The sequence below is a fragment of the Schistocerca piceifrons genome, chromosome 4 (assembly GCF_021461385.2).
Source record: "Schistocerca piceifrons isolate TAMUIC-IGC-003096 chromosome 4, iqSchPice1.1, whole genome shotgun sequence".
Lineage (NCBI taxonomy): Eukaryota > Metazoa > Arthropoda > Insecta > Orthoptera > Acrididae > Schistocerca > Schistocerca piceifrons.
In genome coordinates this window covers 466,634,524-466,649,506 of record NC_060141.1, presented here as the reverse complement: position 1 = coordinate 466,649,506, position 14,983 = coordinate 466,634,524, and the positions used below count along the sequence as shown (strand labels likewise).

Sequence of the window (14,983 nt, the reverse complement as noted above, 5' to 3'; positions counted from 1 at the left end):
CTATAGAGACACCATGGCTCAATGTTTCCGCAGGGGACTGCCCGCGACTTGCTGAGTCCATGCCACAGAGTTGCTGCACTATGCCGGGGCAAAGGGATCCAGCACGACATTATGAAGTATCCCACCTTTTTTATCTCAGTGTAAGCACATACGCTTGCGTCTAAGACCAATATAAACTTTTTAACACATAGCCATTCCTCTGAAGACAGCGCACAGTTTGCACTGCCCCTGCACTGCATAATGACGTCTGACAACGAGCGCTCACCACCCAGGCCTCCTGAACAGGCCTGCACTGGAGTGTACGCCGGAGGGGCGAGAGAGCGACAGCAGTGTGCTCGCTTACCTTGCGGGTCGGGGCTCCAGCCGAGACGGCGGAAGCGCCTCTTGAGCAGAGCGGGCAGCGGCGCCACCTGCTGGCGGCAGCGCTCCAGCAGCTCCTCGCGAGGCAGCCGCTCCGGCAGCTGCACGTCGCTGTCCTGCGTGTCCTCGTTCAGGATCTTCGGCGCCGATGTGAAGCTGCCCATCCTGCAACAGACAGGGAAGAAGGCGTTAGCTCACGGCGAGGACTGATCGAAGGAAGTCGAAGAAATCATCAGACCACACGCACCAGATCAAGAAAGCTGTTTAGCTGAAATCAGTAAACTCAGACAAAAGGAAGGTAGGAAGATTAGTGTTTTAAATCCCGTCGACATCGAGGTCATTAGAGACGGTGCACAAGCTCTGAATGTTTCAAGGATGGGGAAGGAAGTCGTTCGTGACCTCCCAAGGAAACCATCCTGGCATTTGCCTGGGGCCACAAATCGCGAGAGGATTTGAACCGTCATCTACATCTACATACATACTCTGAAACCCACCGTACGGTGCATGGTGGAGGGTACCCATCACCTTCCTGGCGACAGTGACGGAAAAACGACCGTTAGTTGGGTTGGGTTGTTTGTGGGAAGAGACCAAACTGCGGAGTCATCGGTCTCGTCCGATAAGGGATGAACGGGGAAGGAAGTCGGCCGTGCCCTTTCAGAGGAACCATCCCGGCATTTACCCGGAGCGATTTAGGGAAATCACGGAAATCCGAAATCAGGATGCCCGGACGAGAGATTGAACCGTCGTCCTCCCGAATGCGAGTCCACTGCGCCACCTCGCTCGGTGAAATACGACTGTCTCTATGCCTCCGTACAAATACTAATTTCTCTTATTTTCGTGTTCTTTACGGGAAATGTACCTCGGCGACAGCAGAATCGCTCTGCGGTCAGTTTCAAAAGCCGGACTTCGAAATTTTCTCAATAGCGTTCCTCGAAAAGGAAGGTTGCCCTGCCTCCAGCGATTCCCATTTGAGTTCACGAAGCACCTTCGTAGTAGCTGCGTGCTGATCGAACCTACCGGTAACAAAATCTAGCAGCCCGCCTGTGAACTGCTTCGGTGACTTCCTTTAACCCGATCTTTTAAGGATTACGAACACTCGAACAGTAATGAAGAATGCATCGCACTAGCTTTCTATATGTGGTGTCTTTACAGTGGAGCCTCGTTTTCCTGAGTCTCCCAATATACAGAAATCGACCATTCGCCTTCCCCAGTGTAGTCCTCACACGCTGGTTCCACTTCATATCGCTTTGCAACGTTGCGTCTAGATATTTAACCTGGCTGTGTCAAGTAGCACACTACTTATACTGTATTCGAACACAGAGTTTGTTTTCCCAATCATCTGCATTAAGTTAAATTTTCTATGTTTAGAACTAGCTGCCATTCATCATACCAAGCAGAAATTTTGTCGACATCATCCTGTATTCTCCCAGTCATTCAACGACGACACCTTTTACGGACACCAGACTACAGTTATGAGTCGAAGGACATGAAACGGAAGCCGTAGTTGAGAACGGATTTTATTCAATTTGTATGGTGAGAAAGCAGAAAACGAAGCGAAGGAGTAATTTCGAGAGGGAATAGGACGAACATCAACAATAGTAAAGAAAGGGTAATACAATGTAGTCGAATTAAATCAGGTGCTGTTCACAGAATTAGCTTAAGAAATGAGACTCTAAAAGCAGTCCACGAGTTTTGGTATTTGGGCCTCTAAATACTGATGATGGCTGAAGCAGAGAGGATATAATATCCAGAGAAGCATTAGCAAGAAAAACATTTTGGGAAAAGAAGTATTTAGTTAATGACCTGTGCCGCGAAATCGGACTACATTTGGCGTTTGTAGCTTTCTGGATTTCTCATAATATTACGACGGACCTCGGCTTTACACAAGGACTTGCCGTGTTTCACAGCGTTCATCATTTATGTAACCGCAGCCAGTTAGAAGATTTTGTTTCTGCGGCGAGCTGTTAACCTGCACAAAACTTTTGACTAGGGTTTCCGTTCAGTTAAAGATAACAGCAACACAGTGAAACTTTCCCATAGAAAATTAGGAATGACAGTGCTGGAAAAGCTCTTACGTTATTTGATTTTCAAACAGCTGAGCAAAACTGAACGTACTCACACAGATCTCTCTTTACTCATTCTGATTATCACTAAACTGATACACAATATTTTTAGCACAACGCAATCTGACTTTCAATAATCCCTCCAAAAGAACGTCCCTGACTGAGAATAACCTATACCTTTCATGAATCACTTACCTCACAAAAATCTTTTGTTACTCGAACTACTGCAATACAGCGAGCGCCAATATGCCAGCTAAATAAAAGATTCTAACTATTGAAGGATTAACTACTGATAGGCATAGTTAGCAAATGAAAGATTTTGATAGAGAACAATGTATCTACCTTTAAGGTGTTCAAAAGTCACACTGCTGGCGGCTCACCTCCAACTGCTCAACACTACACTAGCGAATATTCCAACAATGAGTGCAACCAGCCACAGGCTGCACACAGAGCAGTCAGCGATTTTCATACAGAGCACTACGTGGCGTTACCAACATAAAAACCCAAGCAGCCTATTTACAACAGTTCCAGCAGAGTGAAAGCCTAAATTTTTCAATATAGGCCTCTTTACTTCCAGAGTTTCCTCTCACAATCCTACGAGGCTAGCACCCCTCTGGAAAGGGATACAGGGGAAATAATGGTTTAAGCACAGTTGTTGGTAGATTCGGAGGTAAAATCGTGCCGATACAAAACCAGCAGGTCAGAAATGTTGTGCCGTGGAAATTGAAAGAATGCATCTTTACTGAATCATCGTTGGACACAGTCCGTACGGTCTGACTGGTTAAGGACGGAGATGGAAATTAACTTTGAATCTATTCATGGGGGATGTCCGGGCAACGGAATGAACGATCACTGCTCTAGGAAAAGCGTTGTCTGGGTTGTACTAGTGGTATGGCGCGTGTTTTTAGTGTCACAGCTTTCCAGTTTAGCTAGGGTAAGACATTTCGTTCGTTTTGGGTTGTTTGTTCGCAACTGTACAGTACGAAGTGGGCGTACATCACAAACCTGTAACCGAGTATCCTAAATCCTGTCTCTTCACTGGGTCAAAGAAACGTTTCCAGCCGCGGATGCCCTGCGGTTCTAGTCCGGAACCGTGCGACTGCTACGGTCGCAGTTTCGAATCCTGCCTAGGGCATGGATATGTATGATGTCCTTAGGTTAGTTAGGTTTAAGTAGTTGTAAGTTCTAGGGGACTGATGACCTCAGCTGTTAAGCCTCATAGTGCTCAGAGCCATTTGAACCATTTTGAAACGTTTCGACCCCTTTCGTCGCGCACCGAAACACCGAGGTACGGTTCCTGTCCTTTACTTAGTATCAACCTACTTTTATAATGTGAATGATTAAGACTTTTTACAAGTTAGCGTTGTGTGTGTCATTGCGAATGATTGTGTGTATGAATAGAGGTACAGCTTCTTTCGAACAACACCCATAACTTTGCTGAGTTCAACGTTCCCGTCCTATGAAAGCGTCACAGTGTAGCATTATCTCACTCTACAAGACACTGTGGCAGAGTTTTGGGATTTAACAGGCCGAAGTGGCCACTTGTACCAAATAATCGTCATGAAATTCCACTACCAGGAGTCAATTTCATTACCTTCATAATAAGTCACTTATCAATCAAATATCAGTATAATAGGAAACAGTCCAGATCGTAAAAATTATTTATTTACTATTTCATTATACGTTTCAGAGCTTCCAGTCCGCCGATGGTCGCTTGGACCGAAATAAGTTACTGGAGTTACTAAATAAATATTTTTTGCAATCTGGACTGTTTTTATGCTGAACTGTTTTATACGATCGCTCTCGTTCCGCTACGATATCAAAAATTATTAATAAAATATCCGTTCAACACACAGGTACTGATTTTTCTGTTTCTGTTAATTTTTGTAAATGCACTTGATTATCTCAGGCAGTACCGCTAATATAGCAAAGGAATGCCGCTGGGTAACTGTTCCCGTAACGTTGAAATTGACCCCGCGCAGCTATGCAGCTGGATAACCATCTTCGGCGCTCGCCCAAGATGGCGTTCGCCGGGAGCGGTCCACGCAGCACGAGCGTTCCGGGAACAGTGAAACGGGTCTCCTCCGCTGCATCAGCGATGCTAGGCAAGTCTTCCCGCTAGCTGCCTTTCACAAAACTGAGTGACGTGCATCACGCCACTCTCAACACGAAATTTCATCGGAAGTGAGCAGGAACTGCTGCCGTCCACGAGAGCATATTGACTCAATGACCAGTCATCTCACGAGGTATTTCACAACATTTCACTGCTCCTAGAAACAAATATTGCCTCACATTATATGAAGATAGCAACTGCTCTCGAAAGAACAGATACCACTGATGACCGTGCAGCTTCTCTAGAATAAATGGTAATTAATTGAAACCCTCAGCAGCAGACAGGTGTTGTTGATATACCTCTATGGGGACAGATAAAAATGTGTGCCCCGACCGGGACTCGAACCCGGGATCTCCTGCTTACATGTTTTTTATTACAGAGGTCAACCGGCGCTCTGACCGAACACGCTGAGCTACCGTGCCGGCGTCCATCTGAGCCACCGAGGACACAGATGAACAGCGCGACTGCAGGGACTTATCCCTTGCAACAACACCTCTCGGCAGCTGAGGGTTTCAACTAATTGTCATTTATTGCCTCACTTGTCAGATTCATGTATGAGTCACGTAATGCTGTACCGAAATGACAGAAAAGTGCCAACAGATTACGTCTGAGTTGAAACCAGGAGTAAAGGGGTACGTGCATTTTTCTTTCTGATACACCCCCCCCCCCCCCCCCCCCCGCCGCCATGGTACTTCACTCTCACTGGCAAAAACACAACACTGGCTCCGCTACTCCCCCCTGGCACTTCACTCACACTGGCAAAAACACAACACTGGCTCCGCTTGATGGAAATCGTTATCATATGCAGAAGACAGTTTGTTCACAACAAGAAAGTGTGCTCGTGCACGTGTGTCGAATCGACCCTGCAAAATCCTCACACAATCTGAACACATTTTACTGCCCGACTCAGTTCTTCAATCTGACCTTACCTGTCTTTCGTTCTCCCAAATTCATCAGAAACCTACCTGCTCAACTTGTTATGCTAGCAGTCGTCGAGTGCTTCAGAGATAACGGTTCATTCTCGGAAAAAACCATAGGTTACTGCGGAACCATTCTTCAGCTCATTCCTTCTGCCACGAGCTCTAATCCAGTTAGGTAAGCTTGTTAACGTTTGTGAGAGTAGGAGAAGTACCTTCACACTCAGGAGCTGAGTGGGGCAGTAAGGCCTTATCGATTTGGTACGAGTGTTACACATGAAAAGCCGGAGTCCGGGTTCGAATCCCTGCCACGTACACTCTTTAATCTAATAAGTTTCAGGCTAACGTACACTACGCTGCGAAACGAAACTTCGAATACGTTTGACTTGCTTTACCGAAAACAACGGCGGCCAAATCATCAAGGCAGGTGCTCACTAAGTAGGCTTTACGGAGCAAACAATTCTAAATTGCTGCAGAACATTCAACTACCCGGAAGATCTCACAAATCACGTACTGAGAGGGATCAAAACTATGGAGAGAATTCTGTACGTCTCTCTCTCTCTCTCTCTCTCTCTCTCTCTCTCACACACACACACACACACACACACACACACATATATATATATATATATATATATATATATATATATATATATATATATATATACACACATGAGCACAAGCTAATGCTTCGTGGTGCGTGCGAAGGCCCAACGACGTAAAGGATAATTTAGGTAGACCAATATGAACTGGAAGGTATTAAAAAACTAAAAACCCGCCTCGATTGCGAGAAAAAGCACCTAGTGTTAAGTGTTAACACAGGTTTCGACGTAGATAACTACACCTTCTTCAAAACAACAATAAAGTTGGCAGTTTATGGCGGGTCATGGCCCATCGAACAAAGGCCGGTGTGAAGTGGAGCGTACACCATTAAGTAGTGGTTTTGACTTTGTACATATGTATTGTGTGTTTTCCTTTTCTTTTTTCGTTTATAAATGTATAGCTATGGTGTCCTTTTAATCATTGACAAAGTAGTTATCTATGCCGAAACCTGAGTTAACAACACTAGGTGCTTTTTTCACAATCGAGGCGGGTTTTTAGTTTTTTAATATATTAACCAACGAGTGCTGACGCGCTGCGATGTTGAAGGTTCTTGAACTGGAAGGTTTGGCTCATATTTACTATTTACGTCTATTAGTCCTGATAATAAAGAAAAACTAATTTCTCTGAGAGTCCCAAAATTTATTCCAGCTAAGTCACGTTCCTAAATACTCTAACTTTATTGTTAGCCAAAAATGACATGTTGCTGTGTTCGCATTCATGGCGAATAAACGTACGTCTCTGGTGCAAGTACGTTAAGTGTTTGTGGCGATTACGTGACACCTTCCTACATTATGCACAGCAGAACGGAATACACACACGTAGGCATCTGTCTGGTGTTAACAGTTACCTCTACTCGGCACTTGTATCGGAACACTGAATTTCGAACCAAATACCGAACAGGTAGATGGGAACGTTTTGAGAGCGAGATACAAATATTTCTTGTTATCAGTTGGTGATTTCGCAGAATAAAACAAGTTTGGTATTAAAAACAATGCCAGTTATTGTGTTCATTTACTGACGCAACAACATGCAAAGTAATGGCCGTGAAAGTAAAAAATATGGGCTTCTTGCTTGAAGTGGACGACCAACTTTATACATCCTGCAACAGATTTCCTGTCCGTTCTAGTCCCCGTGTTATCGCGTGAGTCACGAACGGACTGGCAAACTACATTTCCGGTCCCTGCCGGAAATAATGTGAATTCTGTATCGATTGCATAACTTCCGAATTGTTTCTATTCTGATTCCCAGTCGTCACTAAGACTGTGTTGTTGCTTTAATCAGAAGGGCAGACGTAGCTTTCAAACGCTACTACCCAAATCATGTTAGTGCGGAAAAAGTCGAATTTTTGCTAGTTGAGCAGCCATAGATGATTTATTCTCTACAACAGAGGATTGTCCCGAGAGGGCACCAGTGCGTGCAGGACAATGTCGAAGACAGCATGTAAGTGTCACTAGCAGTAAAGCTTAGACCGTTACTATATCTGACAATAGAGCGCTGATGGTGATTGTCATTGCCCGTGAACAGAAATTATAGCTGTATTAAGGCTATTCAGTAGGCCACAACATTTTTATAGGGCGTCGGGTGATTCTGCAGTAGGAGACATTCAAGTCAGTGACTGTATACTTCGGGAGTGAATTTAATTATACAAATTAGAACCCTATTAGCAACAACTGCCCGTTATAGGGACTACATTATTTGTTTGTCTATGTAGCTCCTTTATTCCTGGCGAGGATACATCGATTATCCTGAGATTTATTATTGTTAATGCCACTTCCACAACAGGTACTCAACGAGAAGGGATTTGAAAAAAATATGAAATGAATTACAGAGGCAGAACGGAAACAGTTGAGCCACCGAGCTTTTCTCTGCTCGGATGAAAATAGTTTGAGTACGAAAAACAGTGACCGAATCAAAACGTCAGTCGAAGATGCAGCAAATTCCTGACGCCAGCTCGCCCATCAGTAATCCTTCAGCGACACGTTCTGACAATTTGCTGACCGCTCCTTCGGTCAATCACAGTAAACTGGATAGAAATGACTTCTTTTCAACTGGTGGAGTAACCAGTACATTACCCTACTGCTTTCCAATTTGATCGACGGCCAGAAGGAGTGTCCAAAAATAGGCAGACCGTCTTGCAGCAACGGCACAGTTTACTGGTTCGTCTTCTAGTTTATGTTTCTTTAAAACTGCCGCAGTAAACATCCACCCGCGAATGTCTTACGCTGATACATTGCGCAGAGGTTAATCGGCAGGATGAAACAACGGTTTACTCTTGACGTAATGATGAAGTCTGGTAGCTTCACCTTGTCAATTGATGCTCGTTAGCGGGGTCGTGTACTAAACGTCAAGGCGAACGTATCCTTTTTCTCTGCACAATCTGCAGGGCAGCTACGTACGAATATTTTCTCACTGATTGGAAAACTGGGAATATAAAAGTTCTGGCTTCTGCATCAGCCTTCCCTACTAAAAATAAGTACCGTAATATTAAAAACAATATGATGCTGCTCTCTGAATTGGACGCTGAAATGGCGATTAGTATTTATTAACAGTATACCGTCGGGAATCATGTAATCACTGGCATCTGTCGGCAAGGTAGTGTCTGGACTACGTTTAAAGGAGGACGCTGATAGCCTCGACGTTGAGCGCCTGTAAGTTCCTACATTCAAAGAAAAAATAAAAAAATCATAGAAAAATTACAAAATATTTCATCACATTATTCGAACGCATATTTTGCTCGAGTTAATTACATGGAATATCTATGCTATTGTAGATGATAGGTGATTCCTTAACGGACGATAGAACGACATTCAGAGATTTACTTTATAAGAAATCTGCGCTCTATCTTAGTCACTCTACGAGTAGTTTTAAAAAATGTGCATCTCTCTCACCAGTTTCTGATAAAACAATTTATAAAACAACTTGCCATCGAAAACAACAACTATATATACATGTTCAGGAAACTAACACAACCATGTAACCAGGAGGACTGAAAATTACAAAGTAAGGATAACACTCATTAAAAAATCTGAAATTGCACTATCAACTGCTTTTTGCCAACTGAATTATTAATATTAAAATTGTCTGATCTATACATAATGTAAATTATTTCGGTAACGATTTACACCATTATGCTCACGTTTCTTGTAAAACAGTTGCATTTTATTATTTCTGGCACATAATTGTCTTAAATTGTGCAGCGTTTTCGCTCATTATGTCTAATTGGTGCATGCGTTACGCGCTCCTGGAGAACAGGAGGGATGTAGAGAAAAGAGACCGGTAGCTGTCTTCAGCGATTGAAACGGAATACACTGTTGCATTGATTGTCAACGAACAAAATATTATGGTATGCAAAGATGGTTTACTAATTAATGTACAACGATTTAGTTTTTCAGGAGCATAACTTGGAAAAAATGTGTCAAGAACAACAAGAAAAATTCCTCGTACTGTACACAGAAATTTTCTATAAATTTCAGTGCATCAAGACAGCAATAACAGATCACAACAGTTAAGCCTTTAACAACAGTCTCATGTTATCGTAAAAATTTATGAAACCCAATATAACTTAACGGAGTTTATCGCAGTAACAGAAAAAAGAAGGATTCTTCGAATTCAGTGTCTACTTGTCACCAAAATCATTAGTAGATGGAGCAGGAGCTCAAATGTGTAAAGATGTCTTTACTAAAGGAGTGATACCAGTATTCGTTCGAAGCAAATTAAAGGAAAAACAAAAATTGGAGGTTTGAATGTGCTACCCCATAGTGCTTCCTTATACGGAAGACTTACAATGAATTCATTGATCGATGTCGACAGAGGATATACGTCACGTACATTACGAGTCAATTAAATATAATGATGAGAGAATATGTTACCAACAGCATTATCTTACTAGAAATAATTCTAAGTGCGTCTAGAATAACGTACTTTCTGTGGATTTACTTACTGAAATTTATTAATTAATCCATCTTGCTTTTGCAGCTGATACAAAGTATTAACTCTCTACTAAACAAACGAAGGTGGCACAACTGAACGATTTTATTTCGCCATGAAGGGACGGGTCTCTTCTCACATAAGAACGCTTAATGACATAGTCATAATTCTGTCCTAATATCCTTTAATCGACCACGAGCGAACGATGTAAAGTGCAAGGCGGACTCAAGATAAACGGTGTAACTTTGGCAGGTCTGAAACGCAGGCACTATGATCGAGCCCTACCACCTGGTTTGTTCCCATGAATAAAGATGTAAACAACGGAATAAAGCTGGAACGCTGTTGTCTGCTATTCGATTCTCCTCGCACGCTGCCCGCAGCTTCACGTCCGTGACCCGATTGTGTATTTGCGGACTGTGTGACCTGTATGCAGTCTTGGCCACCCTCCACTTTAGCTAAGTTGAGCCAGCCCAGATTTCCCCGTGTCGGCTTATCTTTTAATCCTTAGCGGACGCGTTGTACCTAACCTCTCGCAGGGAAGACTGATGGACAAGTTTCAAGAGCAATAATTTACGGTCAACGAGGAGATAAATCTGAATATAATTTCGTTTTAGCGTAGCCTTGATGGAGGTGATCTGCCCTTATCTCCCACTCACTGACCTGCAAAGCAGCTCTCCTGCCTCACTTACAGAGGAATCTACACTTTAATGTAGCATCTGTAGCATCGTGTGGATGTTTATGTACAGGATGTATCATCATTATTCGAGAACTGTGGCGCGAATGAAAGTATCGAAGTAAAAACAAGATGTTGCTTAACCTTGTTTCCAGTAGTCTCGAAAAGTTCTTGACTGTTTTTCTTCTAATTTTTACATGATGCTCTAATGTTTACCCCAATGTTTTACACGATGTTCTGCTCAGTATTCGGGCGGGCATAGGATATATTTCTTTTCTTTTTTTTTAACGAAAGTGAACCGGTTTTCTGTTGAAACGCAACTGTGGGAAAGAAAATGCTGTGCTGTGAAAACGTTTGGTTTAATTTTATTTCTCGCGGTCAGTTTTAAGTACGATATCAGGTCATTTAAACAATGTGATGAATTGATTCACACATCTGTATTCTTACTCCTCATATATAAATCTACACAATAGTTGGATAAGCAATAACGTGCTGTTTCCTTTTCTTTTTCGCAGTCGGTTTTAACAAAGAACAGGTTCAAATGGTTCAAATGGTTCAAATGGCTCTAAGTCATCTGAGGTCATCAGTCCCCGAGATCTAGAACCACCCAAACACAACCAACCCAAGCACATCACCCCGAGACCCAAAACCACCCACAGTGACCAGCTCAAGAAACAGGTAAGTTGCCCACTGGCTTATGACTAAAATACTACTACAGAATCTGAGTCGTGTTGCACTTTGTACTGCTTCCCGTTCGCATATTGAAATTATGCGAAGCATTGTCATTGAAGCTACTATTCTCACAAATCCAGCAGCTCGAAAGGTCCGTCTCACACCGCATTCACAACTAATACCAACCGATTCACCGACTCATGTTAAGCGACTTCGCTTGTAATAACAATAAAGAAGCGTGAAGTTCAGACAGAGGGGGGCGGAGAGGAAGTGGACAGAGTGGGAGAAGGAAATGGACGGGGGAGAAAGAAAGAGAGAGACAGAGGGAGGGGGGGGGGAGGGAGGGAGAGAGGGGGAGAGGGAAAAGGAGATTAGCACGTATACAATTCCAATACACATTTAACAACTGCGAAGCTACGCCACGTTCGTTAGTGTTGTAATAAAAGCAAAGACATACCAGTGAACAACAGTCAGTAAACGAGGTGTTTGCGAGGTAACTGCCGAAGTGAGGATAAGAGCCACCACAGAAGTGGTGTTCCAGATAGCAGAAATGTATTTCGACCAGGATCTTCTCTAGCAGTGTTCAAATTCACTACAGACAATGGTTGGGGAATGTGGCACTTGCCATTTTGTACACGGCTATATTTTGCTGCTGATGAAAGACGACATCTAAGGCACCAGTGTGGTCCGAGATGGATAGGTCCAGGGATGTCTCCTAGAGCACCTGATCGTCTCAGAAGTGATACTTACTCCTGCTAATTAGACTGAAGAAATGGAGCAGCGAATTCTATAATCCTGCCAAAGTTTATAAGAAGATCCGGCGGTGTTTGAAAGAATTCGTAAGTCATCGCATAGATGAGTGCAGTATTGCATACAAATGCGAAGCAGACTCTTAGAACTTCTCTTTCAACAGGAACGAGTGTGCGGTACTTTGTAACAAAAAAGGTCATGGAGGAATGGTCACAATTCATGGATATGACAGGAACGATTATTCGAAACGAAAAAGTATAATAAAAAAGGGCTCATTTTCTTCACCTTCGCTGGTGTGAAACGAATCTTTTACTGCGAGCTCTTTGCTTTCCATATTTTGGAGGGAGGTAGTATGGACCAAACAAGGAAAAATTGTCGACAAACATGTGCCCTAAAATACATGACTTAAGAGATATGAGAACTTGTTCAGTACAAGAGATATGTTTCACCGTAGCGAAGATGAGTAAGTGCTCATAGCTCTAAAGTTATGCATTTTAGAGTGTACGTTTACGAGAATTCTTTTTGCTTCGATTGATCGTCACTATCATATCCCTAAATACTGACCATTCCTCCTGGGACACCCTGTAGCGCGCTGAAGTAGTTTCGTATTTCTTGTCAAAAAAGGCTGTGGATGAAATTTGAAGAGCGCAATTAAACGGAGAATTTATATTTCACACTCATTTACCCTAAGTAGGGCAATATTTCAAACTGAAGTCAGTGGCAGCTTGTACGCGTCGTTTTTATGGTCTCCAGTCCGAAGACTGCTGTGATGCAGCTCTCTGCGCTGGTCCATCCTGTGCAAGCCTCTTCGTCTCTGAATAGCTACTGCAAACTACATCCATCTGAACCTGCTTACGATATTCATCCCACAGTCGTCTTCCACAATTTTTACCCACTCATTTCCCTCCAGTACCAAACTGCCAATCAACTAATCCCCTCTTTTTGTTACGTGTGCTACAAATTCGCTTTCTCCCCAGTTCCATTCGGTACCTGCTCCTCACTAGTTACGCGATATGCCCATTTCATCAGCACCATTACGTTTCAAAAGCTTCTGTTCTCTTCCTATCTGAACTGCTTATCGTCCAAGTTTCACTGCCGTACAAGACTGCATTCCAGACAAATACTTTCAGAAAAGAGTTCCCGACACTTAAATCTATTTTCGACGCTAGCAAATTTCTCGTCTTCACAAACGCTTTTTGTGCTATTACCAGTCTACATTTTATATCCTCTCTACTTCGGCCATCATCAGTCAATTTGCTGGCCAAATAGCAAAACTCGTCAACTACTGTAAATGTTTCGTTTTTTTAATTTAATTACCGTAGCATCGCCCGATTTAATTAAACTACATTCCATTAGCCATTTTTACATACGTTTGCAATTATTTCGGAAACGCTTCGTTTGTGGACAAATGTACTGGAACAAAGTTTATGCATCAACCATCGTATATTGATACACGCGTCAGTTTTCGCTATCCGTTATGATACAGCCTCTATTTTCCCCCATACGCACGAGGTAAAAGAGGTTGCAATAAGTACAAGTTGTTACGAGAAGTTTCAGATAATGCGACGTAAAAATATAAAACTTTACTAGCTATTCAGCCGTCATCTTCAATGGAATTCTTCGAAAGATAACTGCGTTTACATCAGCATCCCTGGGACCACTCAATTAGCAAAGAAGTAATTTGCGTTATTTCTGTCAGCTCTTCCAGTTTGTTGGAGAGAAAGCACATCATCATCATTCTTGTCTTGCTGTATCTTATCGCAGGAATGTTGATGGTACAGATTAACAACTAAGAACTGCTGTCTTCTTGTTATATACGACATGTGACAGGTGATCAGGTTCTTACATAAAAATTGCGAACGGCATGGTAGATAGTAAACTTATAAAATCTTTCAGATGCCACGTTCAAAGCTCAATGTTTTCAGATAAAGAGATTCTCGAAACTAGTATCTACACTTTTTCAGTTACAGGACAAATGTACTAAAGCACCAGGAAAAAATTCCACAGTGCTCGCAAACAACGGCATAAACGGATTTGGTTGCTGTACAGTTGCGTCATGTGATAACAGCAACAGAATTTTTGAGACAACAGCTGCTGACGCAAGCGCTGGTGTTTCTTCAAAGTAGTAGAGGCTCTAACGGCGTCCTGAGGCGTCTTCGACATGTGTTCTGACTTCTTGTCATCAGAGTAAAACCATGCAGCCGAGGACCCAAAGGGGACGTTAGGCTCGCGGTATCAAATCGGTCTCCTGTTGGCATTTGGGAGGAGGCCGCTTTGAAGGAGGGTAACTTTGAGAAGGGCGATGACGTCCAAATAAGTGGCCCTGGATAATGGGGACCCCAGGAGGTTGGCAGTGAAGCCTATCTCTGATACCCAAATTCAGCATCCCAGTTATGGAGTTGACGGGGACAGACAATTCCCCTGCCTATCCAATGTCCAGTTGACATCTGTTAGTAGGTGGCGTAAGTCAGTGGGATCTGAGATCTGTTGGCAGCATGAAGCGTGCAACCTGCTCCGCTGCATGCCACCTGGGATGGGCTCGAGTGAACACGACTGTTTGCTACCAAGTTTCTGATGTTCAGCTACCGAAGACTAATCTAGATTTGACGATTGATAGGGCTGGCCAACTCAGAGCTTAGATCCACACTGACTGTTTGACTGCTTCAGTGACACCTTTGAGTGAACCTGTGAGCATCAGTTGACAATTTTATAGCTCGTTGTCCTTATGAGGGTCTGACCCCTTCGCTAAGGCAATCTGTCAGGCTATAAGCTGAGAAGTGCAAGTCGCTGTTGGTATCTAACCTCAGACGCCTGACAACTGTCGAACCACATGAAAGGGTTAGCGAACTAGACACAGTACTTGATGCATATTCACGTGTCTTTCAAGACTACAACAATTATTAGA

The 14,983-nt window shown here is 43.1% G+C and overlaps 1 protein-coding gene across 5 annotated transcripts in view; it reads right to left on the bottom strand.

Annotated features, from left to right (window-relative positions):
* Positions 1-14,983, bottom strand: part of LOC124795452 (nocturnin) — a 384,759-nt gene that overhangs the window by 16,015 nt on the left and 353,761 nt on the right. For all 5 annotated transcript variants that reach the window (XM_047259475.1, XM_047259478.1, XM_047259476.1 and 2 more), the window contains one exon: positions 344-525. In XM_047259475.1, the coding sequence (XP_047115431.1) occupies positions 344-525 (182 nt within the window). The remainder of the gene's footprint in view (positions 1-343; positions 526-14,983) is intronic.